The sequence below is a fragment of the Pararge aegeria genome, chromosome 21 (assembly GCF_905163445.1).
Source record: "Pararge aegeria chromosome 21, ilParAegt1.1, whole genome shotgun sequence".
NCBI classification, from domain to species: domain Eukaryota; kingdom Metazoa; phylum Arthropoda; class Insecta; order Lepidoptera; family Nymphalidae; genus Pararge; species Pararge aegeria.
The window spans coordinates 2,419,102-2,446,595 of NC_053200.1; the positions used below are offsets into that span (position 1 = coordinate 2,419,102).

A 27,494-nucleotide genomic window follows, 5' to 3' on the forward strand; every position below is an offset into this window, starting at 1 on the left:
ATAGGCTTGATAGTACCGGATTTCTGGCACCCTTGGGGTTCGTACGGAAACCCTTAGAAAAATCAATCATTCAAAATAGTCAAGGTCATATGTTGACTTGTGATACTCACATTAAGCGGGCGCGAAAGCATGCCAAGGCCGGCGCCGGGCGACATGGCCACTGCGGAGATGGTCCAGTGCGCAGGCGCGGCGGGCACGTCCAGCGTGAACACGTAGCGGCCGTGCGGCCCGATGTTGACGTCGCGCCACATCCACACGTTCTCGTACTGCCGCTGGATGCGGTTGAAGCGGAACTTGCGGAAGTGAGCCAGCTCGAACGAGTCGTCGCGCTTGCCTGAACAACAATCACGTTCACCGTATCATCAAAATCGTTGGCCAATGAAAGGAGTCAACTTACAGTGAAGTAATGCCTCACTGAATGCGGCGAAATGTTATCTACGGTATTATAGATACGTCACAAAAGTCGAAGAAGACACGCACCAAGTTTCTGAGATCAACTCCGCTTATAATTGGTAATATACATTCAAGTGAAATAGTATATTATTTTACAAAAATTACCGAATTAAATATTTAAGATGTGTCTTGATATGTTCGAAGTTTACATAAAACGTCAATAAACAATAAGCTTAATTTGCTACCAGGCAAATCTGTTCGGTGCAATAATTTCTTCAATCTTTGTGCACCTCACAAATCTTCCAAAATGTACTCTCTACACACGTTTCCAAAACCGGAGCATCCTCAGATGCTTACTTTACAATAAACAATCTCTCAGATGGTAAGAACTTACAGTTAGATTCATCGGTGCGGTCTGCACAGTCCAGTGAGCCGTCGCACCGCTTGTCGATGGGGTAGCAGGTGCCGTCCAAGCATTCGGCCATGCCCAGCGACTCGTTGCACATCGAGTAGCGCCTGTACACCGCCACGTCCGATAGCACCACCAGACCCGCGTATCTGAATGCAGATGGGGATTACTAGACATTCCCGCATGTATCGTTTATAGTAACAAATAAATTTATACTCCACCTATTTATATCAGTAGTGTATAAAATAATAAGTTGCAAGGAGGCACTTTTGTAAAACTAATGACCGAATTTTCGTTTTAATTATCGTAGTAAAATTATCATAGCAATCCAACGTCTTTCTGGAATAGAAATTCCTGTAAGATCTCAAGCTGCATGCAATCCCTGTGCCAAATTTCGTTAAGTTTGGTTAAGCAGCTGAGCTGTGCATTTGTTGGGAATGAAAGGAGTGTAGCGCGACGGGGCAATGCGGCTCCACACACAAGCTTCAGTTCATAGCATAGATTTTCAAGTAAAGTTAAAAAACCCTGCTCTTTTGATACAATATAAAAATCACCCACATAATTATGGTGCTACGAGCTGGATTTGAATAGCGGACTATGAACCAGTAAACTGACCGATTCGGAAACTCTTAAGTGTTTTTATCCACACTTCGAGAAAATATCAATAATTAATAATAAAGAACAATTTCAATGCATATAAAAATATCAGAACCAGCGGGTGTTGCATGCACATATTTCCGGAAAACGCAGGCTGGGTGCTTTGTTAATAACGCAACGATCTTTTTACAGACAATGTTAAAAACTACGATTTAAAGGAGCAGATAATTTAAGAACAGAAGAAGTCCCAAGGACAAGACAGATAATGTATGTTAAAGTATATAACCCTTCTTCTTAAGTTCATGTACTCAATTTGATTTGGTAGATCGCTTTTAAGCGATAAGGCCGCCTATTGTACCTTTTCTCCTTTATTTAAATTGATGCTTTTTTTTTAATTTGGTGTACAATAAAGTGTATTTCATTTCATTCATTTCAATGTCAGATAGTAAAAGTATTACGGACTCACTCGAACGTGCGATTAGCGTCGATACCGAAGCTCGGTGAGGGGAAGTATACCAGCTCGTCTGCGTCGCCAAAGTGCGAGCGCCACGTGTACGAAAACGTGCCGTTCGTCGCCTCGTCGAAGTGCGACATTTTTGATATCACCTGATAAAAGAATTACTTCATTCATTTTCATATTACCTACTGAGCATATAACCTCATTAAACCATTTTAAGGTATTACGACTCAATAAAAGCTATGAAGTATGTGTTTTATGGAATGTGACACAACAAGCTAAATTTTCATCCTGTATAGGACGAGTTCGCATCAGCACCGGACACGCACGTCGTCATACGCTTACATAATGTAAGAGGAGTTGGTGTCAAGTCGACATGGTGCGAGGGCTCAAAACTTAAGAATTGATTTGACTCCTTATATCTAACGCTGTTAACTCTTCAAGCATTTTTACTAGAAAATATCGCAGAATGGTTTTCTGGTTTTCTGTTAGACCTTACTAACGTGTTTGATTGTGTTATTGTTGTATCAAAAGGCAATTGATTTTATCTTAGTGATAAAATTAAAAGTTTTATTGCTATGTTAGTAAGATTCAAGGCTAAATGTTAGGAACTTTTGCATTCTTATATTTAAGATTTAAAATTCTATGTCAGCAATAATGGCATTTATTGTCCTGGTTTCGCTGACCTCATCTTTATCTTTGATAATGAGATATCAGTACTTACTGAACATCTATACATCAATATACTGTACCTTTGCGTACGTGAGCTCGTTTCCCGCCTGCATGGTGTAGAAGGCGTGGTCGATGGCGGAGAGGCCGACGTACGCGCCGGGCTCGCCGTATATGGCCACCTCCACGCGCTCACCCGTGCGGTGCTTGCGATTGTTTACGTGCACAGTGAACTGAAAAAAAATACTTGTGTTAATATTCAACCGGATGCCTTATTGAGTAATTTTCTTAACAGGTTTCCAGGGTAAGAGGGGAGAGGGAGAGAAAAATGGTTACTAAGCGGTAGGTAGATGGGAGATAGAGGCTAGAGGAGGAGAAAAAGGGGGATTGGGGTAGAGGAGGAGAACCGGGTAATTAGGGGGACAACCTGGTTATAAAGGTAAATTATGGGGGATAAACGGTTTAGTTGGAAGAGAGAGAGCTACTTACGTTGTTGGTGCTAATGCCGTTGACAGGAAAGGTGAGTGAGTCGGCGAGAACGTGTGCACGCCGGCGATGCGCCCACACAAGCAGCGTGGCCACTGGAGCCATCTCCGAAGACACCACAACCGAAAATGTGCGCACGCCTTCCTATATACGAGATGAAATAAAAATAATCTTGAGTTTATGCAGCAACAAACAAACACAGCACATGCCATTACGCAGAGCCCTCAGGAGGCAGTAGGCAACATACCCAGCAGGCGAGCAATGGATATGACGGCAGCATGAAGTTTGAAGTTTACAACGCCACAGATTACTAATACAGCGCAACCACGCGATGCTAAACCAACAACCTAATTAATGCGGCTGTGCGACATGACTGTAAAATGAGTTAACACATCCGACGCAATGAAGTATTAAGTTCGATCGTCCTTGGTATGGATCGCGACACGTAGCCCATTGACACATCACGAGTTATAATGTTTCGGGTCTTCGACGACGTCTATCGACCTCTTCCGCGTAGTTAACCTTAAAAGAAAGACATAACAAGCTGTCGCCGACTTTTTTTTTAAGAATTTTTAGAGCTCTAAACTGTTTACTCTCTAAAGGAATATTTTCTCCCGATTTTGCAACAGTTTCATTGCGGATCCGCTCCTATTATTAGCTCATGTTATATAATCAATAGCCCTACTCCATAAATGGGCTATAAAACACAAAGATTTTACCAATTAGAACCAGTAGTTTTTGTAATACCCAAATAAACTCTGCAGCTTTATAGTTTTATTAGTAGATTTTTTTACGCATCTGGAAAAGAGATTATACAAATAAGTCAAAATTAAATGTATGTTAGGTCAAAACATACCTGATTGATCTCTTGACCGCTGGTTAGAATAATGCCCTTTGACATAACGACATAGTTGAACGATTCCATGTAAAAGTTACTCTGTACGTGGAAAACGACGTATTCACCCACCTGCGACCAAAATATATATTATTCTCAAATAGGTAACTTATTTCAAACAATGACATGCTAAATGTTTTCAAGAATGAACTATTCATTTTGTGTTCATGTAATTCACGTTAATCACGATGGTTATGTAATCTTTAATAAATATATAGTGAGTACACTTGTTTGTATTCTCATTGGCAGTAACGGCGCGCAATTAATCGTTGAAAAATGCGGCCGGTAGAATACGCGAGCCAACTGTTTCGATATTCATTGAATCTCTTATATGGATTATAGATTATGTGAATATTATATGAGGTATAGGAAGGTGATATGTTTGTGTGTTGGTTTACCCTCGCATCGGTGGTTGACGTTGAAACACGAAGATGGTGATGGTTGGGACTCTCGTGCGCTACTAGATGCACGTCAGCAGCGGCCCGGCCTCCCATCGCGTCCCCGAGCGTCGCCGAGAGACGCAATCCGGTTATACTATTCAGCACTTCACGATGGTTCGGATCATTCTCCAGTTCTGAAACGAAATTCTTTTTTAGTTTTTCCGTTAAAAGAAAAGCAAATAAACTACGTTTCTCTGTTTGCGATTTCGTGAGTGTTTATTTTCAATTGCGATTTTTGCATATAAAAAATAGGCACTCTCCACATGAGGGCAAATCTAACTCAAACGAACTGAAAAATGAGTAAATAGAAGTATTTTGTGAGTTCAAACCTACACTAAAGTAATTGTATGTCAAAACTGATGATAAGGTGCGTGCTGGAATTCGATTTCAGGCTCTTTACCTTGTCACTATAATTATACGTCTACCCAAAGCATTGCTGTGTTCCGTTCTAAAGGGTGCCAAAGTAATTGAAGAAACATAAGGCTTTAATGTTGATGGATACAGGATGGCTCTGTTATAGTTGATGGTTTTCCACTTACCAACAGGTGGACCATCTATCGGGCCATCCGTATTATTGTAACCATAAAAAGGTGAATTGGTCTTGGTCTAGCTCTGCCGTATGCAGCTGCAGATACTGCAACGGTCTACATAGCGTGGGTAGGCAACACAAATATATCATTTATTCATTCATACACCACAATACACTTTAATAATATATATCATAGATATAATAAGTATTCGTATTACGTTCATCACGTACTACGTGCACATTCACATTAACTCATCCACATAACGTAAATATATAATTATTCAGTTTGCCGGCGTGCGACATTCCCAAAGCAATCATCGCCTACGCTCCGGGCGCTGGGGTGCAGTCCAAACCTTCCGCGCGACTCGACCTTAAATAAATACTACCTACCAATAGACCTTTTAAGTTTAAGTTCGCACCGTCTCCTAAATTATTATTGCGTGTTGTCCTTAATTTAGCTGTGACGAGGCTGTGTACACTTTTATTGTACACAACAGAGAAACTTTACAGAGATACAAATACAACAGCACTATAAGGTAGATCGTACAATTTGGCGGCCTTATCGCTAAATAGCGATCTCTTCCAGGCAACCAAAGGCATACAAGAAAATGCTATACGAAATTAGCTGTGTCATATGTACTCTATTTGTTTAAAATAATTATAATTCTGATTGGAAAGTCTTTGTGCGTTTTAATTAAACGCAACCTAACGCCCCCTAAAGCGTGCATCCAGTCACCCAAAGATACTCACTCAGCAGCTTAAAGAGGTCGAGCCTGAGGTGCCACACGGCGTCGTGTCCCGGCACGAGGGTGGGCCGCTGTGGTTCCAAGGCTCCCCCGCGGCCTTCCAGCTGCCCCGTCACAGTCAGCGCCACGCCCACCGCCTGCCACGCGGGCAAGCGGGACCCGTCGTGGTACGATACCGCCATCTGACGGCCACAGGTGATATTAATGCCATTACTGTTATGATATAAGAATAAATTATATGTAAATAAATATACTAGGATGGTGAACACATCGCCATCTAGCCCCAAAGTAAGCGTAGTTTTTGTTACCTGGTAAATATTTATTAATATAATGCGCATAAATACTTATAATATACAGATAAACACACATGACACTGATACTGAATAACAATCATGTTCATCACACAAATATTTTCCAGTTTTGGGAATCGAACCCACGGTCTGGACTCAGAAACCTCTGCTTTAACGCTTACTTTAGGGCTAGATGGCGATGTGTGTGTCGTAGTATATTTATTATTGAAGTTAATATCTTACGACCTAGATTGAACATCGGTAAAAAACAAATATATAAAAAAATGCCCAATAAAGAATGATTTAACTAAAAAAAAAAAGTAAAACAGCTTACATAAACATCAAACGGCATGGCCGGCTTGAACACCTGAAGCTCCCCACCCAGGAACGTAACAGCCAGTGAGGAGTTGAAGATCCTGGCTATACTGTACCCCTCGATCACTTCGTCAAAGAATGGATCCCCGACTGATGCCGTGATTATCACCTCCACTCCGTCGAGGGCGGGAACTAATTGAGACAGCTCCGTCATGGGATATTTGAAGTCATATGTGCCATTAAACTGTGAATAAAAGTAAAAGTTAACACGTAAAATCCTTGAGTCCTTTATTTCCATTCGATATTTTTTTTATTTAATTAAAAGCTAGCCCTTGACTGCAGTGCCGCCTGGTGGTATGTGACGTACAGTCTAACAACCAATCTAATCCTAAATCTTTAGATGACAGTTGAGTTTAGTATTGCTATCCTTATCTAAAAGGAAGAGTAGAATAAGGACAGCACTAATAAATTTGATCTGACATCTGATAATTTTGGATTACATTGACGTAAAATTAGCCTTTATTGTTAATGCCATAGCACAGCTTTACAGGAGTAATTTTGGCCCAACTTTGCATAAAATAGCTAACATACTGAGTAGGATATAGGACACGTACTCCCAGAAAAACTAACGAATCACGCGGATATTTATTCATATATATAAATTAATTGCTGTTCATTAGTCTCACTAAAACACGAGCACTGCTTTCGAACCTGGATCTAATTGGCTAATTTAAGGTCTAGTAACATTCATGGAGGTCTAGGGAAGTTTAAACGGTGAGGAAATACTAAAAGGTACAGTAATACATAAAATTCTTCTGTACTGTGCGTTTGTCACCTAACACCTGTACAGCTGGACCAATCTTGATGAAATTTTTTGTGTAAATTACAATAGGTTCCTGTTTGATTTAAGAACACTATTCGAACGGGTAGGCAGCGCTGCTTTACCGGGACCTTACCTTTAGGACAACGACTGCCCGCTAGTTTTTAATGAATTTTGGCTTGTAGACAATACTTACAAATCTCAGATACGGCAACTGTGTGTAATATGGGTTGTTATAGTAGTTGTAATTGGAAGTGCTGTACGTGTTATAGTTGGGGTTGTTTAAGTTCTGCTGGTTCTGTTGATTCTGTTGATTCTGTTGGTTCTGTTGGTTCGCAAACTCTATCGGGTCCGGCTTCGGCATCCAGAATGGGTATTTCTCGTCCTGTGTTTATAGAAAATAGTAAAGGTTATATACAGCGTGTTACACGCTTTAGGGGTACATTATGTCCTGTTTTTGATACTTATCTGTGAAACCAAAAACTCATAGTGTTTGAGTAAACAACTGCCATAGTTTTTACTGAAAGTAATAAGATACAGTCCTGACATCACATGCAAAATTAAAATCAAGTGACTATTAGGTATGCGTCGCGTAGCGTTGGTAATATGCGTGTGTCGGTCTTTTACCTTCAATAGGGTTGTCAAAAGTAAACACTTAAAATGTTTGGAATTTGTTTGTATGGAAAAATAAATATGCTTCTTTTGATTTAATATTTTTACAGGACGATTCCTCATGATATATGATAATTCAGTATTATTTCGTTATTCTGTTACACGTCGTATAACCTGTGGTAGCCTTGTGGTAGCTTCAATTTCAGATGCTCTTTTCCCGGCACGCACCTCTAACTTTTTTAGTAATTAGTAATAGAAGTGTAAATATATAATGTAGTTATGTGTTTTAACACATTAACTGCCACCGTCCATCGGTTCTCCGAGCAATATGCCCCGCCCATTGCCACTTTAGTTTTTTTTATTTTTTATAGTAATAATTGACGAACCAAGCAGAAGGCCCACCTGATGGTAAGTGGAAAATAATCGCCTATAAACAGGGCAACACTTCACAGGGCATGCAAGTAGCACGTCCTTCAACATGCCGCTCTGTGTCCATAAATTTGAGGTGTAGGTTTTAAGCCTCATGTGTTTGTAATGACACCGGCAACCACGCCCTTCAGACCGGAACACAACATTGCAACAATGCTGCTTAGCGGCAGAAATAAGCCTTACGACTCGCTATATCATTTCTGATTAGAATCGCTTATGAATAGTTACAATTAAAACAATTTCAGATGGTACGATATTCAAAGAAATTCTTCGGGTCATCTAGTCTGCAATAAAAAATCTGGGTATGACTTACGAAGTTAAACATCCTGGTGTAGACCTTCTGCGGATCGTACCACCAGTCCGGCTGGTCTATCTGGTTGGGTTGTCCGGGCCTGTAGTTGGTGGGTCGGCCGTACTCGTCAACTTGGCCCGTGTAATCGTAAGGCAGGTGACCCGACTCGTTGTACAGATATGGATTGTAGTTTGGACGCACTGTAAAACAATGTTATTAGGGCGCTGCGCCCAAAGGTCCTAACGAGACCCTATCACTAAAATTCCGCTGTCTGTCAGTTTGTCTGTCCGTCTGACTCCAGGATGTAACTCATGCTCGGTAAAACAGTTTTACCGATGGTGTGTTTATGTTGCCGCTTTAACAACAAATAAATATAGTACTATAATAAAACTTGGTTGGTTTTTTTTACTTTGTCGGTTGCCAGAGCATTTAGTGACCCCTTGTTATTTTGTTGTGGTTGTCACCCCACTCTTTTTTATTTTCATTTCATTTGGTAATTTTTCCTTTTGTTTTTTTACATACTTTTAAATGGCTGTAATTTTTCTACTTATGTCTTCTCCATCTACGCACAATCATTAATTACGATTTATGACCCTGTCCGCTTTACCAAAGGTAGTCCTAACCCTTGGTAAATGGGACAGGGTCATAGAAAAAGCTTTAGGGCATAAAGTTTCGCCTATGTACATTATATTACTTGTTACTGTGTAATAAAGAATTCAAACAAACAAACAATGCCACTATTCTCTATTGCAATACGTCGCGTACGAATAGCGTCCAAAATAGAAATAAATAAAAATAATAAAAACTTTTTATTATGCCTTAATTGAAGTACAGAAAAAAAAACCAATAAAAAACGTAATAAATAGAAAAAAAAATAGAAAAGAATGTAAGCTTTTGCAAATTTGTTATGTTAAATAATTTTTTTTGGTAAATTGAGTATTGAAATCAAGGGCGTCCTTGTGGGTAAAGGCCTTCTCCATTTTCTACCACTCAGCTCTGTCTAGAGCTCTTTCAAGCCAGTTCTCGCCAGCCGCACTGTCAATTTCATCTAGGTTTAGGTTTAAGACATTTATTCCCATAAAAAGACCTAAGTCACTTACATAGGAAACTTAATTTTCTATAATAAATTAATACACTTCGCCATTAGACTAAACTAAATTCAATTTTACTATTATCTACTCATTCAACGTATTCGTCTTTAAATTTATTGTTATTACTTAATATATAAGAAGCTAATTTAGTTTCGAATACATTGACCTTTGGTCGACCCCTTTTTCTAATGCAAGGGCGTGTGAGTTTTAGTTCATCTGTTATCTTTTATATAAAAATCGTTAACACTTATTATATAATTTACAGTATTTCTGATTTTTTTTTTTTTTAATATAATCATGATTTTGCTGCTTTTATCACTTTTATTAATTTAATGGGAATAACCTGTGCTTCACTTTATTTATTGAATTTTTTGCCGTATTGTAACTCGGTTCTCAGCTGAAAAGCAGCGGCATGCATGTACCTAAACTGCATGGCAAATGCTGAGTTTACACACAGACATTGTTACTATGTTGTTACTATATTATTATAAGATGTACTGTTTGTAACACTTAGCATGAATAAATGTATTTTCTTTCTTTCTTTCTTTCTTTATTTCTAATGGCCTTTGGACCTTGCCCATAGAGTCCATACCTCGAGTGTACTGGTCGGTGACTACAGATCCATAGGGCCCCCGATTGTTGAACTGTCCCTGCTGGTAGTGCCGCGGCCGGTACTGCGGTATGGGCCGCAGAGTCGCCCGCAGCGTCAGGTTGCCGTGCACGGGCGCGCCCGACGTGTAGTTGGCCATGATCCGCCCGTGGATGTACGGGTCCGTGTTGAAGAAGAACGCTGGCATCGTGACGTTCACCTGTGGAATGGTTGCTCTATGAAGTTACGGACTATGATGTATTTGTGTAAACTGTTTATCAGTGGCGTCCATAGAGGGTATGTACAGGGTATGCAGATGATATAAAATGAAGAAAATCTCCAGTGACAAGTTCTTTGTGTAACTCGTACTTTATATGTTAATTGCTGTGTGTTGTTTTTTTTCCCAAATAAAAGATTTTATTATTATTTATTGTATGTATTTTAAACATTTGTACCACCAGCAGTCTATTCTCCTCTTGTTTTTTCCTAATTTCTAAGTTTACCTGGCAGAGATCGCTATTAAGCGATAAGGTCGCCTCTTGTATTCTACTTCTTTTTTCATGTTTCTGTTTTTATTTTATGTTAGTGTATGTGGTATACAAATAATAGACTATGATAGTCATACCCCTAATCGGTTTCTACGCGACATCGCACCACAACGCTAAATAACTTAGCGGCGCGTCTTTGCTGCATGGTGGTCTCGCACCAGACCATACCAGAGAAAATTCAGAAATAATGAATTCAGAAAATCGAACCCGGAACCTCCTAATTAAATTCACAGCGCTCACCGTTGCGCCGTAAAAATGATAGATAGACAGATCTAAGGACAGATAGAAGGAGACGTTACTTTACGGAATATATTATGAAAATAACTCCTAATTTGCTATACTCCGGGATAGTCCGGGATATATGAATAATTGTTAAGACACAATGCCTTAACAATTACTCATCGTGAAGTCAACATCTCCTGAGATTGCTCCGGTTTCGCAGCGAAACGTGCATAGAACAGATCTTCGGCAATGTGCCCTACATTCGATCGGTTTTGTGTGAAGTATAAGGATTGAAGAAATTATAAATCACACCATACAGATTCTCCTGCTTTTAGCGGAGTATAGCTAATTTATTTACATAATATAGATAGATCTTCATTTGTATAATAGACACGTTCATATAGGTGTCATTTATATAACAATTTTTGTAATTGTCACAGTGTATTGCCATTTTTATGACAATGTTCTAAAACTATTGTTTTGTTTGCCTCTGAAAGGTTGTAGGTGCAATAACAGGTACTTGAGGCTTTTAAGTGGTAGAGTCACTACAAACATACATACTTGACATTTCAAAAGTGCTTATATAAAGGAGGCCTACTTGAAATAAATGAATTTTGAATTTTATTACCCAGTGTTCAACATTTTGAAATAATAAATTTAGTGGTTACATTATTTAGCTCTACCCCTAACCAATAATAAATTTTGTTTTATATATATTTGGCTTGGACTTCTAAGATGCATTTAATTGAACAAGTACAGATTAACTTAAATATTCAGAATTACACTGAATTTCAATCAAGGTGTACAGGAAACTTTATAATAATGTGATCATGGGATTCATTGTAAATCTGTAATATTGTGAAGGTAAAATGATAAGATAAAAGTTGATGCAACACAAAAGACACACTTGACTATGGGTACTACAGGAAAAAATATTTGCAAATAGTTTCAAATTCCAGGTCTTTCATTGTGGAAAACATACCTACTAACTTTTCAATACAGCAGCAACACCTGTGTTATCTATCAAAATTCTAAGTAATTTCAATACTTTTTTTTGCCAATTCGGGGCAAAGAAACAAAATTTAGCGAAGAATCAATGAAGGGGCAGTAATTTAGGCCACTTCCCACGGCGCGACGAGATGCGACGACATGACACTCGCACAGCTGACTGCCGGACGGCCAGCGCCCCTTGCGTCTCCCCTGCCCCCGCGGCCTGCGACCCCAGTCATATTGCTCTCGCCACAGAAACAGATCACTAGGTAATAATACGGATTGCACTTGTAGCAACTAACACGTTAACCATCCAAAAAAGTGTACACCCGTTTACGAAAATCACAATGTAACCGACCCTGTATTGACATAATCGATGAAAATCGAACAAAGCTTTATGGACAAATTTAGGCATTTCAATGCAAAAATGAATTTCAGACTAGTTTTTAAGAAAATAAAAGGAAAAAAGGTAACATCTAGCAGTTATTGACCCCATAACAAAGATTAAACCACGCGTGATTGAGAGACACAAAGATAATGAATAATAAACTCGAGAAGTTAATATTACACGGAATATTTACTATGCTATGGTAAAGGAATACCCAAATCAAATAATCCCGATAAATAAGTAACACTGAAAGACCTCCAAATAACGAATAACGAACAGCTGAAACCGAATGACAAAGCAAGGGGCTGCTTCATTAAAATATACCTAGGACTAGGGAGCAAGGACTCTTGGACCAATCTTCAAAAAGCTTATTCAACTTGCGCAACTGTGCGTTTGTGTCCATAGAAACACGTGTCTGTATAACGTCTGCAAAAATTTAGTAGGTACCTGCTATTCCTCTGTCTCTCTCTCTTTTATAATCTTTCTCAATCGGACAATAGCTTTAGGTTAAGCAAAAACTATTCCATGCTCAATTGATTATGGTGCCGTGGTTTAGAATACAACAGATGAAATGTTATACCGATCCCACATGACCTGAGATGAGGGCAATAATGATATGATAAACGACTTTGAAATGACCCTTTAAAAATGTTTCGACAAAAAGAATCGACTTCGTTATAAAACTAAAATGCAAGAAATAATTATTTTATACAACATTTTTTAGTCCTTGCCAAATCAAATGTAGAAAATTATTTAAAAAAAAAAACACGCTTTTTAGATTGGGTGACTTTGAATGAATGAACACACTTTTATTGTACACCGAAGAAGAGAGTACAATTTGGTGGCCTTATCGCTACATAGCGATTTCTTCCAGGCAACCAAAGGCGTAAAAGGAAAAAACATAGAAAAGAGGTAGGTATAATAAAAATTATACAAAGATATAAATAAAATATATTACTATAATATATATATATAAATATAAATATATAACATATAAATACAAATAAGATATAAACATCCATGAAATTACCCATAATTATTTTAAACTACAAAAACTTTAAAAATCATATACAACATATATAAATATATAACATAAATACTTATATCAATATATAACACATATTTGACTTAACTGTTTGGGGGCCGAGTTCGAATCCCAGCACGCACTTCTTACCTTTCTAAAATCACTTGCTTCAACGGTGAGGAAACCCGCATGCCTGATAGTCCGCGATATTGTTTTCAAGGGTGTGTGGAGTCCACAAATCCGCACTGGGCCAGCGTAGTGAACCATATATATAACTTTAACCCCTTTTCACTGTGGGAGGAGAGCCGTTCCCCTTTAGTGAGCAGGTAATGTGTTGATATGATGATGCTGATACGTACCTCAAACCTGGTCTGGTAGTACTCCTCCACGAGGAATTGCGCCTCCTCGACCTGCCCCAATGCCTCGACGCGGACCAGCCACTCGCCGAACAGCGGCTGGTCCGACAGCGGGTACCGCAGGCTCACCGTGCCGAAGTTGCTCTGCGACATCAAGTAGTGCTCAATTCCAATTTATTTGTAGTTAAAGACGTTTATTTTCTCATTATGAATTAAAATTTCACTCAATGAGAACATTTACAACTTATTAAGTTATTTTTTTTAATAGATAGTATTAAAACTACAAACAACAGCACGTACAAAAAAATCGGAAATTTTATTAAAAAAACTTGAGGGTAAATATGTATAAATACTTTATACTGTCATAAATAGCATATTTGCGTTTATAACCCCGGACGCAGAAATTACGATGTGTTTATAAGTGTGACATATCTGTGTGTGTGTGAGGTGGTCGTGTTTTTTTATGTGTGTGTTTCGGACAAAGCTGTGCCACCAAGCGATTTAACGCTTCGGTACGATTCCTGCTTAGAGATTATGTGTTCAATATATCTACCATACATCTTAACAGGTTACCATTGTAAACTAAACTTTTAAAAATTAAAAAAACTTCAATTCTAGCTAAAAGGAACTTTGAAGGAACGCACAGGAATTAATAAGTATAAAGAGAAGGGGAAAGCAATTTTTAACATAACAAAGACTAGCAAAACACAAACAAACAAACTATATAAAACAAACACTTTTATTTTGATCACTCTCTAAAATTTATTTTAACGGTTTACGTTATAAAGATAATCCTATAAACGGATTTATGTTGAAGGCTTTAACTTGTATAACATCCTGCAGTTAAATACCTACATTATCAATATGTGTATATATGTGTGCATATGTGTACACATAAAATGGTCTAAGGATATAAGACACTGGGACTCAGTTACAATATCGTCTCCACCAGACGAAACATCGATCGATGTAACATAATTAGATGTTCATTACCGCGACACAATACAAGGGGTCGTATTTTACAGCTTCATTCAGATGTGCATTGTCCAAGTAGGTAAACAGATACATATATATTATGTTTATATTTACTAAACATCCTCGACGACTGAGTGAATGCTTTGTACGTAACTGTTGCATAGTTCCGAGTTCTACCCTCGTTTAAATGTTAAATATATAGGATCCATATTATGACAAAATAAAGACATTCAATATTTAAGTATGCCTGTACTAAGTTCTAGGTAAAAAAAAAGTTATTATCATCTGTTATGTGGCTCAATAAGTTGGTAAAAATGTTTAGTTTATATTAAAGTTTTAAAAAGGTGCCGTTAACTGTTAGTAATAAATTATTTATTTGTTTAACCTATCCTAGGATAAAAAAATAAGTAATTTCAAGTCACCCGGATACAATTTATTTGTTTAACCTTGGCTAGTCAATAGGATACAAACTACTATAATACGATCATAAAATTAATAAAGTTATTTTTAAAACAAACAAAAATCGAAAATAAACAAAATATGGGTTGTTTATATATACTTTTTTATATACGTATCATTGAAAAAAAGCAATGACACTCTCTCAGTTCACATAACAGGCAAAGACGCACAAAAAAAATAAGACAACCAGTAGTCCATTTTTTCTTACTACTTAAATTGTCTTATTATGTAAAATTTTATTTACTTTTTAGTACAAAATATGTTTTAAAATAAAATATAAACATACATTGATAACGACATTGAGCTTTAATTTTATTTCTTTTAACACACGTGTTTCTTTTTTTTTTTCTTGCGTAACATTACACAAAAAAGCAGGATGGACCTTTTAAAAAAAAAGTATTCACAACTTTATGGACAGAAAATAAAATTATTTTAATATTTAATGAAGTATGCTTTTACTGTAGTTTTCAAAACTTCTTAAACTCTAGATGGATTTCTAGATCCTGCATAGTTTTTCTGCAAGCCTATATGTACATAAGTAATGTGTTGTGATAATTCTTCTTACCTGCCTCGAAAGCCACCGCTTCATAATGCGTCTGTTCGGATCGAGTATGAAGACGTCGATCGCTCTACCGAAGGCTTTTAGTTCAGTGTTTATTGGAATAACTCGGAATTTCACTGCAAACAAAAATATACACTTTAATAAAATTCTTCTATATTTTTATAACAAAGGTTGATGAAATTGGTTCACATGATAAGGGTCATTTGTATTATGTGTAAATAAATTGCCGTTGCAAGAACTCAAAATAGCATGTATCAGATTTACCCATACATTTAGCTATTTTGACGGCCGATTGGCGAAATTTGCAGCGACCCTGCTTTCTGAGCCCAAGGCCATGAATTCGATTCCCACTACTGGAAAATGTTTGTGGGATGAGCATGAATGTTTTTCAGTGTCTGGGTGTTTAAATGTATATTCTACGAATTTATGTGTGTTATTCATAAAAATATTCATCAGTCATCTTAGTACCCATAACAAAAGCTACGCTTACTTTGGGGCTAGATGGCGATGTGTGTACTGTCGTAGTGTATATTTTATTTATTTATTATTATTTTCTTTTTGTTGGCCTGATTAAAGTGGTGATATAGGAAAAGAGATAATTGGGGACGACCGACAAAATCTTTTGTATGGTAATTGCTACTTCGGATAACTTTCAGTATATACATACAGTATATATATATATATAGATTTTTTCAATAGAAAGTAAAGCACTGGATAACGCTTTACTTGTTACGAGGCTTTCGAAGAGAAAAGACTAATAGATATGATGACTGATTTTGAAAAAATGCTCTATGATGTTCGGAAGTATCCATATATATAAAAGAGAAAGTGTGTGGGTATGTTCCGTATAGGCTCCGAAACTGCTGGACCGATTTCAATGAAACTTTAAGGGAATCTCCGGATTGACCTGGCGAGTAATCCTGTAAAGTTTGGTGACGATCGGAGTACTCCTATTTTTGAACTGTCAAACTGTCAAATACAGCTTTTATTTACTATGATGATATTCTATTGTTGGGTGTACATAGGTGTAGATAATGATCTTCACCCGCTCGAGAAAAGAATAGAAGAGAATGAATACGGAGAGAAATAAATGAATTAATATATTATGAGGCTTAAATTAAAAATTTAATGATGTAAGTTTATTGTTTAAATAAAATGAAGCAAAATCTAGCCCGGCGAAGCGGGCTGGGTACTCTAGCCTACTATATAAAAAATATATCCTTTATGAAGAAATTAAAGGTTCTGTTGGTTTAAATTTATTTTTTTTTTTTTAATCCGCGGAAACGCTTGCCGGGTGTTTTGGCCGCACTCGTAATGTCATAGGAAAATTAGAGCTTTAGTAAGTCCTTGTTCCATAGAAAAAGATTATTGTTTTTGGTAAAGATAAAAAAACTTAGCAAATGCTAGTTTTAAATCAAAAAATACTTGATATACGAAGAGATTCTGGAAGCTAAAACGGTACAAATTTATTTTTATATAGAAGTGACGTCATACTTTAGAATTCAGCGTTTCACCTGTCATATCTAGATTCGATCGTCATGGATTGCTAGTTTTGCAGTTATATATTTTGAAAATAAATACTAATCTCTCTCAGAATAGAAATAAAAATACATTTGCGAATCATTAGATAAATACAATATTTTAGCGATTCTTTGTCAATCTCATCATGCATATTGGGCTCTCTCTGTAGTTTAACCATGAGCTGTACTGTGTGCTTGACAATTATAATCCTGTCAAATCTCCGTTTACCTGTGTTATTTTACCTTAACCCTTCATACATAATCGTATAGAGTAAACTTATAAATAACCAACCGATACAGTCGTAACTTTCGAGCGCGTCGAAAATAACCTGGCACTTAACCGTGGCCATTCAATCATCCACTCAAACTATTTGGGTCTCGCCTAACGGAAATGGGACATCAGTTAAACTAGCCCACTAGACGGTTATATCATCTTTAACTGCGCTCTAAGTCTGAGATCAATAGAGCGAACTTTGACTTCGCTCAGACATTACTAAGTGTTAAAACAAGACCAACGAGAAAAATCTTGTATAAAAGATACTTGCGAGCTGTATATGAGACGTAATAAATTTGCATAAACGACACTAACCTAATTATTTCGATACGTACTGAAGTTTCATAAAAGGCTCTTGCGAACTTTATATAATACGTACTAAACTTACATAAACGACACCTGCGACCTGTATAAGAGACTTACCAAACTTGCATAAAAAACACGTGTGACCTGTATACGAGGCGAACTAAACTTGGATGAATGACACTTGCGACCTGTATACGAGATGAATTAATCTTGCAAAAATTACACCAGTTTCCTGTACAAGAGACTTACTAAACTGCCATAAATGAAACTTACTTCCTACATAAGAGATGTAATAAACTAGCATAAAAGACAGTTGCGACCTTTATACGAGACGTACTAAACTTGCATAAAGTATACGTGACGTACTAAACTTGCATAAAGTGCACTTGAAGCGAAAGCCGAGTGACCGCTAGCTCGCAGTCGCTATTGCCATGCCTATATAAACCTGTTTTCGCGTCTCTAAGATATGAAACCAAGTAAAAATCGGAACACGGTTATTCGGTGAAACATGCAATCGGTACATATACATATTATGACAACGTAGCTTGTGATATGGATACTATGATAGCTGATGAATATTTTTATGAAATGAAACACAGAAAAACAATCATGTTCATCACACAAACATTTTCCAGTTGTGGGAATAGAACCCACGGCCTTTGCCTCAGAAAGCAGGGTCGCTGCCTCCTACGCCAGTGGGCCGTCAGATTATATATGTATGCAGGAAGCAAGCTATCTCCGCAAAATGACGCCAATATATTCTGTTTAGCTGTAATGTAAAATCAACGTACCAGTCTGACTCTGCATGTAGACAGGTTTGTCCATCTGTATAAAGATTGTCATGAAACGCTTGGAGAAAGTCAGCTGGGTCTCATTGACGAATGCACGTCCGCCGAAGGGGTCATCCAAGAATAAACCCTCAACACGTAACTTATAATCCCCAGGCACTGATGTTGCCGGTACCTGAAAAATAGTTAACTTTAGCCTGCCTGTAATGAATTCAAATAAGCATACATATGCATATATTTACTAAACCTCGAGATTTCGTTTTAATCTCAGAACGCACCTCGTAAAATTTTTAAGTTATGTGCGTTTTAAGTAATTACAATATCACTTGCTGCAACGGGGAAGGAAAACATTGTAAGAAAACCTGCATGCTTGAGAGTTCTACATAATGTTCTCAAAGGTGTGTGGTGTCCACCAATCTGCACTAGGCCAGCGTGGTGGACTACAGTCTCACAATGAGAAGAGGTCTCATTGTGAGAGGAGACCCGTGCTCTGTAGTGGGGCGGTTATAGGTTGATGTGATGAATAGTTGAAACCAAGCAGATGGGCCCCCTGTTGGTAGGTAGAAAACCATATAGGTTATAAAGTATACGAGTAACACTTGTGGTATGTGAGGGACATTACCCGTAATGTGCCTCACTGTGTCTATCAATCTGAAGCATTGATGTTAACCCTCATGTGCCTGAAATTACACTGGCAACCACTGAAGACCAGAACACACCTGCTTGGCAACAGCAATGCTGCTTTGGAATAAGCAATTTGTAGGAATAAGCATTGAGGTAGTACTTTCGCAGATGAGCACTATCATAACACGCTCCAATACTACTGAACGAAATGATCACTGTTTGGCCACTTCACTCACAGTTTGATCACTTGGTTGAAGATTGATTTGCTCTCAATTGAGTTTATTTAAAGTATCCAAACATGTTGTAATTTCAGAGTAAAACGCATGTTATTTGTAGGTGTTATCAGATAAAAATTACTTACTCTCATATTCAAAACCTCTGGCACTCCTTCTTTAACCTTTTCAATGACATCAGCTATTTCTACCCCATTGCAGGATATCGAAGCTCTTATGGTCATTTGGAGGCGAGCTCGTAATATGTTTGCCGATATCTTGTAAATCTGTCCTGGTCTCACCATGCGAGAGGCTACTATGAAATATGTTCTGAAAAATTAAAAAAACAATAACACCTTTGAATAATAATGAAGTATAAACTGGGGATAGCTTCATAAGCTATTATACATTGTCATTTGAATGCATATCAATTCACATGTTATGCCACATTTTTTAATGGACAAGCTTGGAGACATATGGACTTTGTTGTAGTACTAAAAATCGACAAAGTTTGGCACAGAGGTCTTGTCTCCTGGAGTATATAAACAGAGAGTCGTTTTTATCCCAAAAACACACACACACACACACAGTTCCTTCCTGGGGGAGAAATCGCAAAACCAGATGACGGACCGATCTTTTTCTACTGAAAATATTATGCAGATATCTTGCTAACCAAGCCTGGGAACATTTTTGTTGCACTTGAAAATAATGAAGTTTGCTTACTCTTTTTTCAAACGTAATTTGAATATGGAGAAAACTTAATTTTTAATTCTTATTTAAGGAAACAATCCTTAAAGTATAAAATTCAAAATATAATGCAGTAACTTACGCTTCATTAATTATAACACTATCATGTTCTAACTCAGCAGTTTTATAAGCAGTGTTATAAGTTCTTCCGCTTCCCCATGATGTGGATGGCCTCGGAGTATTCTCAGGATTCTCTGACCCAAACTGGTTCACATATCCCTGTTCATTCCTATTGTCATACTGATTATACCTTTGGTCCTTAAATGTATTCCTACTAGAATCATATTGGTTTTTGTCATACTGATTCCGGTTTGCCAATCGTCTGTTTGGATCATATGGGTTGTCATATCTTGGATCGTTGGTGTTCAACCTTGGATCATTTGGGTTGAGATAGTCATTTGTGGGGTTCACTTGATAATCAGGATTGTATGTTGGAGTGGCATAATCTTGTGCAAGACATATTTGTAATATTGATATTGATAATAAATGCTTTACTATGAGATTCATAGTTCAGTCTTATTGTCTTAGGGGCCTGCAACAAATTTTTAAATGTACAATTTCAATGGCAGATTTAACAAATTCACTATGTAATCACATAACTGTTTTTACTGTTCAATGTACAGTACGATTCAAACGTAAATGCGCCCTTGATGTTCGGCCACACACGTTTTGGGTGTCCGTTGTAGCAGGGAAGGTTACTGCACACATCTGCTTAATTCACACAGATGCATTTAAGTTTTAATTTGAATCGTACTGTAACTTTGTTTAGTGGAAAAATAGGGTTTGTTAATCTTTTTCTAATATTAATTAATGGAACAAGCAGATATAGCCCGAGGATGGGATAAGATCTTCAGCCTTATGATCATGGTGACAGAGTCTACAGACTTAAAGCAACATTTAATTAATTTAGTGGTGTAGAAAAACATCACAAGGAAATTTCATGCCTGAGAGTTCTTCAGCAATCCGTACTTGGCCAGAGTGGTAAACTATGATGATGACAATGAATAAAGTAATGAATAATCAGTTATTCCAGATTTTATTAATGATACTAAGAATTTCTAAATGCCTCATGGGACATTGTGACTTTATAGTTCACAAGGTCCTAGGGTGATTCCCTAGCATAATATTGCTAGTTATTGGATTGTTGTATTAACAATTATCAGTACCAGCCCAGAGTTAGAAATAAATATATTATGTTGCAACAATACACACATCACCCATCTAGTCACAAAATAAGCATAGCTTGTATAATGGGTACTAGATAACAGATTAATAGTTTATGAATAATATACATCATTACTTATATAGGCACTAACACCCAGGCACTGAAAAACTTTCATTTTTGTCACAACATTTTTGAGTTGTGGGAATAAAACCCACAACCTCACAGGGTTCACCAAATGCAGGGTGCACTTCTACCCAAATTCTTCAGCCTTCAAAGTTAGAATAGTAATCAGTGTTGTTCATCCTAGTCTTTGAGAACATGTTAAGCTATGAGTTCTGCTTACAACAACAAATTGTGTTTATAGCCAGTCAAACTGCATAGGAACAGCCTGGTGTTACTGTAAACTGACCTTTTTGCTGTGTGAGTCAATGTAAGTGGCTTTGTTACCAGCAGTGGGATATTCATTGGCTAACTGTGATCATGATTACAGAAAAAAACTAACCCCATGTTTTTAATTTTCTACCAACAAAGTTACATTGAAAAGCAGTCTCAAAACTTGGATATATAGATATATAGGTAGGATCTATGGTATAAATTTAAAAAATTGGTATAGTTATGAAACTCAAAAAAAAAAAACAAAAATAACTAAGTTTGGTACGATAGGGAAGCGTAACATTTTATTCAATATTATACAAACCAAAGGAAATTTAAAAAGTACTTCTTCGTATTGTATATCTTTGTGTTACAGGAGGTATAGGGTTACTTTATACCTCGAGAAAGGATTAACCCGATTTTTAATTGAATAATAACAAACGAATAGCTAACCTGAAGTTAACGCCCATGGATACGCTCGCCTTTGTACCGTTTTCTTATAAAAAAATCACTATTTTATCAAAACAATCACTGCACTTTAAATTTATATGAATTTCTGCAAATTTAGTGGTGTATTAACATAAATATTGGTTAAATATGCACCTAACAAGTTCGTTACACCGTCATATTATTCATATGAACGGAAAAGTATTCAACCAACCAAAGCCAAAACTTGTTTGACGCACCGCGCAGCCGCACCACGCCCGGCTAGTGACAGTTTGGGTTTGAGCAAATGTTGCCAGAAAATAATTGAAATTTTTGCTTTATAAACATTTCGATGTGAAACATGATCTAAAGGCGATGGTATACCTGATTGTTGGCGTGGTTTTACAGGCCCGGCCTTAGCAACGCAACGCTAATCGCTATATGATGGAATATGATGTTATTTACTATACGTAGCTGAGTTGACGAGATTGCAAATAATTTTTAAAATTTGAATTTTAGTATTTAATAAAAACGGACATTTATGTAATAAACAGTCATTATTTCATGGAATTAAATGTTTAATGCTTTATCTTTTCATCATGCCATATCATTATGCTGTCGTGTGGTGACGGCAGATCAGAATACAGTTGTCACCACTCCACCTCTTCCCGCGGACGTAGTAGGAGATGACTAATGGAATATAACGGAGAACGGGCAGCAGCGTCCACTGACCTACTACTACCACCTCCTACGATCACCAACCCGTCTGCCCAGCATGATGATAATGGGTAAATCCTCCCGTTGAGATGCCTTTAGTGCAGCAGTGGACTGTTAGAGGATTGATATTAATGATGCCATGATCCATTCTGAAGATGTCTGATTCCTGTTGTAATCTGTATAACTTATACAAAACAATTTCGATGTTTGACATCTGCCAGGCGTCATACACTTTTTTTAAATATGTATATATTTTATTGATTAAATACTTTAAAATATATAACTTAATCATTAAATAATTAACAATCCTCCATGTTAATTTACAGCAAAGAGGCATTGTAGTAGTAGTAAAACATGTTTACAAACGCAGGAAAATGCTCCATAAAAAAGACAAAGCACCTGGCGCTGGTAGACATCTTCGTCGCGACGTACCGCATACGTGATGCAACAGGAGCACGAAAGAAGCACGTCAAGATGATTTTCTTGACCAGTTTGTGCTGAAAGCTTCGTTATATGAAACACCGAGAGCTCCATTTAAAGGCAACTGCACCTTTCGAAAGACTAAACTACAACGGCCCTTCCATGATCCACAGAACACCCAAAGCCTGTATTTTTACGATAATCGGTTAGTTTGGCCAACGTTCCATTTTGGTTTTATCTTTGTTCAGCCGCTAGTTCTACAGCTCGTATTTAATACGGCATATATTTACGCTAAGACCTAAAAGTTTTCAAGAAAATATGCCAAACACACTTCTACGCACCCTTAGGCTGACTGTAGTAGTAATGCCTATGAAATATATTTTAAAACGTACTTTTCCAAATTATAGCGTACCTATGTAACAGAAAAAATATACAATCTGATAAGTCCTACCTTTGACATTCTATATCTTTGAAAATACTTGTCTTCTACTACTATTTCCTTAGTCACAACAAATTCATTTAGTACCTATCTATCAGTTCCGCATAGTATCAATGTAAAAAGTTCTTTCATTTCATTTCTTAAATTCACATTATGGGACAGTTCTTTGATTGGCAACCTAAGAATATATAAATTATTGGATCACGGATGACCTTTATATTGGTGATTGTACACGGAGCAGCTTCGGCACGCAAGTCAAGTATAAGAATCATGCTGGACCAAGCGTTTTTAATTTTAATCCAATCCAAAGGAATTTAACGTCTGAAATAAAAATGGAAGCAATTTAGTTCCACTGCAGTTTACCCCATACGATGCGCGTAAGATTGACCAAGCACCATATAAAAGTCGTCATGAAGATGTTATTATTTTGCCCAAAATTAGATTAGATTCGATCGAGGCTTGTGAATTTCTTAAATTTTTATCAAGTTATTTATTTAATTAATAAACGCATACCAATTGATAAAACTTCTTTTTTTAATAAAATGGTTTACGATAAGAACATAATATCTAAGCATTAAAGAATATCAAGCAACGGCTTAAACGCAGTTATTGTATTCTCATTGGCACGGGTACCACTTACCAACGTTGCGTTTCCGCATGTGCCTCCACAGTGGCGGCGACTTATTTAAGGAAGCCGCGACATGTTATCGTATTTATCCACTGAGAACATAATAAATCATTTTTCAGGCAGGCAGTCCGGTCCATGTATCGGTCTGAATGGCGATGAAATTATGCATGAATTTTTTCCTGTAGTTGGTCTAGTACCAATCTAAAATATATTATGTTTGTTATATATTTATATATATTATGTATATTTTCTATTTATATATCATGTATATTTTATATATTACGTATATTTATTTAAATTATATATGTATTTGTATCTTTACATTTTGGTATTTATGTATATCTATCAACACTCTTGGCACTATCCCGTTCTCTTGCTGTAAGTCCTATCTACAAAGGTTGCCTGTAAGAGATTGCTTGCAGCAATAAGGCCGCCTTTGCATGTCTACATTGTGTACTGTATACTCCTTACTGTTTCTTTTCCTGTATGTTATACATGCAATAGTGTTTCTTCTTCTTCTTCTTCTAAAAGTAGATAGAAAGACTACCCTCTCCTTCACCAGAGGGGATATCTTGGCAGTGGCACCTGGAACAGCCCCTTTGTACTTACTCCCTAGATTCTAGTAAAACGTGTGGAAACATGGGCCAGTTATTTAAACACAGCTCTAAACTTAATACTCCAACCAGAAGCACCAATGAGTTCGATAGCAGTGTTCTGTGGTGACCGCACATCAGAATACAGTCGTCACCATACTCTCCTCTTTTAGAGGGGACTAGGGGAATATAATGGAGAACGGTCAGACGCGTTGTGCTGCTACTACTAGCATCTACTGTGATCACCAATCAGTCAGCCCAGCGTGGTTACTATGGGCAAACCCTCCCGTTTGAAGAGTCAGCAGTTTAGTCAAACTGTTATAGGATTTGATGAAGTTCGACAGATGATGCTGAATCTCATCAAGCTTATTTTTTTGATATTACTATTTACATACTTACCGGGAACCAATGGTGCGCCTTACATATCCTTAACAGTTTCTTTGTCTTCATAAAATACATACTATCACAAATTTTATGTTGACAGGCCACTACTAATTAGTAGATACACACGTTTGGGTTAGAATTGCAGTTGTCTTATGCGCTTGGCCGGCACGCTAACTGTATATCTTAACGCCCTAGAATCATTTAAGGCAGCTAGCAGTCAGTTCGCAGTTTCAGGCAGTTATGCAAACCGCACCAAAACTGCACTTTAGCGGTACGTAGTTTTATAACTAGGCACTCATACTATCTCCGAAGTTGCAGAATATCGGGCAGAGCAATTGTAAGAGATAGTTGCTTCAAGCTGAAGTTTAAGAGCAATTCGCTACGATGATAATCCTATTTTGCCAATGAAAAAGGAGACTTGGATATTTTGCTAAAATCTGCATAAGAACTCCACCTACGTATCTCGTATTGTCTTTCCCTTTCGTGAAACACAAATCGACAAATATATGTGGGAAGATAGATGCGAGTGTAGCTTCGCGCATACCGTATAGGTATTGAATTCTGCGCACCGAAACGTACGAATTTCGCGAAGGCAGTTTGATTAGGACTACGCTTCAGTAGCCTTTTTCATTAGCAGGGCAGAATCTGTGCAAGTAGGGTAGCCAAGCAAAATTTCTACTAGTTCAGCTTCATAGAAGTCATTACAAGGGTTATTACTTCGAAAATGTTCTTTTTGGGGCGAATATACATTCATTACTATCCACTCACATCTGGGGCGAGGCCATTGACTAACATGTTGAAGCGCTAGCCGTTTCTCTTGACGTGTCAAAGGCTTTTGACCGGGTCTGGCATGAAGGCATTTTAAATAGGTTACCTAGCTACGGGATACCCACTAGTCTCATCAACTGGATATCTGATTTCCTGAGTGGACGATCTTTTCGAGTTGTCTTAGATGGCTCCTCGTCAGATCAAATGGCAATCAATGCCGGTGTCCCTCAGGGGTCTGTTCTCTCCGCTACACTTTTTCTGCTTCACATTAATGATCTGTTGAAACCCGGTATCTTTGGGTACGCAGTTGATAGCACTGTAACGGAGACATATATGCCCGGTCCCCGTGCTAGTGGCGCTGAAATTTTAGGACACAGAGAGGCTTTGGTGGAACGCATTAATCTGACCTTAAATGAGGTGTCTGATTGGGGAGACGCCAATTTGGTCAAATTTAATGCTACCAAAACGCAAGCGTGTTTATTTACTACCAAACGGAGTCCATTTCCCCTGACTCCGACTTTCCGAGGTATATCTTTGCCTATTACCGACAGTTTAGAGCTTCTAGGTGCTAATATTTCATCCAACCTCAATTTTGGACAATACATCGAATCCAGGGCAAAAACAGCTGGCAAGAAACTTGGCATCCTCAATAAGGTCAAGCGGTACTTCACGCCTGAACAGCTTCTTACCTTGTACCAAGCTCAAGTTCGATCGTGCATGGAGTACTGTTCCCATTTATGGGATGGCTCTGCCAAGTATCAGCTTGATGCCCTGGATTCGGTTGATCGCCGTGCTAGAAGGCTCATCGGTGACCTAGCCAATAAAAAACTTAAGAGTTTGGAACATCGTCGCAAGGTTGCCTGCCTTTCGGTATTCTATAGGATATATTTCGGAGAGTGTGCTCAAGAACTATTTGATCTAGTTCCCCCCTCGCCTTTTTACCATCGAACCGCGAAGGATCTGCATCCCTACGTGGTCGATATACCGCGGACGCGTACGAAGCGCTTCGCATCTTCGCTTCTAATTCGCACCGCTAGGATCTGGAATGCTCTTCCAGCTTCCATTTTCCCCAGTTCTTACAACATTAGTACCTTCAAATCAAGAGTGAATAGGCATCTTCTAGGCAAGCGCGCTCCACCTTAGGCTGCATCATCGCTTACCATCAGGTGTGATTGCAGTCAAGCGCTCGTCTATAAATATAAAAAAAAAAAAAAAAAAAACTATCCAAATTGGCTTTACTTTTACTCCTTGCTTGATCAACTGGTAATATTACCAACTGAACAATTAAAAACTTATGATGACATATGAAACAAATTAAGTTTTTTTTTTAATAAACCTCCTTCCTCGTCTTTTACAACATGCAGATTCGTGTGGAAGGTGTGATAAAGGATAGGTTATGCCCTCTTGTTCTGTCGAGTTATCATGATAAATCTGTTTCATTATTTTTGGGAGATTCATATTATAACAGGCGATATTACAGGGTTATCTAAGCGCTAGTCACGAAAAAGGGCTAATGGAAAATTAGATA

The 27,494-nt window shown here is 37.6% G+C and overlaps 1 protein-coding gene across 1 annotated transcript in view; it reads right to left on the reverse strand.

Annotated features, from left to right (window-relative positions):
• Positions 1-22,282, reverse strand: part of LOC120633532 (CD109 antigen) — a 38,434-nt gene extending 16,152 nt beyond the window's left edge. The window contains exons 1-18 of the mRNA XM_039903766.1: positions 22,045-22,282; positions 20,137-20,586; positions 19,457-19,637; positions 18,475-18,646; positions 15,587-15,699; positions 13,591-13,731; positions 10,063-10,279; positions 8,401-8,579; positions 7,243-7,431; positions 6,246-6,470; positions 5,626-5,803; positions 4,305-4,480; positions 3,868-3,978; positions 3,015-3,155; positions 2,609-2,758; positions 1,866-2,005; positions 788-951; positions 111-334 (exon numbers count right to left, since the gene is read on the reverse strand). Of these exons, the coding sequence (XP_039759700.1) occupies positions 111-334; positions 788-951; positions 1,866-2,005; positions 2,609-2,758; positions 3,015-3,155; positions 3,868-3,978; positions 4,305-4,480; positions 5,626-5,803; positions 6,246-6,470; positions 7,243-7,431; positions 8,401-8,579; positions 10,063-10,279; positions 13,591-13,731; positions 15,587-15,699; positions 18,475-18,646; positions 19,457-19,637; positions 20,137-20,561 (3,126 nt within the window). The 5' untranslated portion in view covers positions 20,562-20,586; positions 22,045-22,282. The remainder of the gene's footprint in view (positions 1-110; positions 335-787; positions 952-1,865; positions 2,006-2,608; positions 2,759-3,014; positions 3,156-3,867; positions 3,979-4,304; positions 4,481-5,625; positions 5,804-6,245; positions 6,471-7,242; positions 7,432-8,400; positions 8,580-10,062; positions 10,280-13,590; positions 13,732-15,586; positions 15,700-18,474; positions 18,647-19,456; positions 19,638-20,136; positions 20,587-22,044) is intronic.
• Between the last annotated feature and the right edge of the window lie 5,212 nt (positions 22,283-27,494).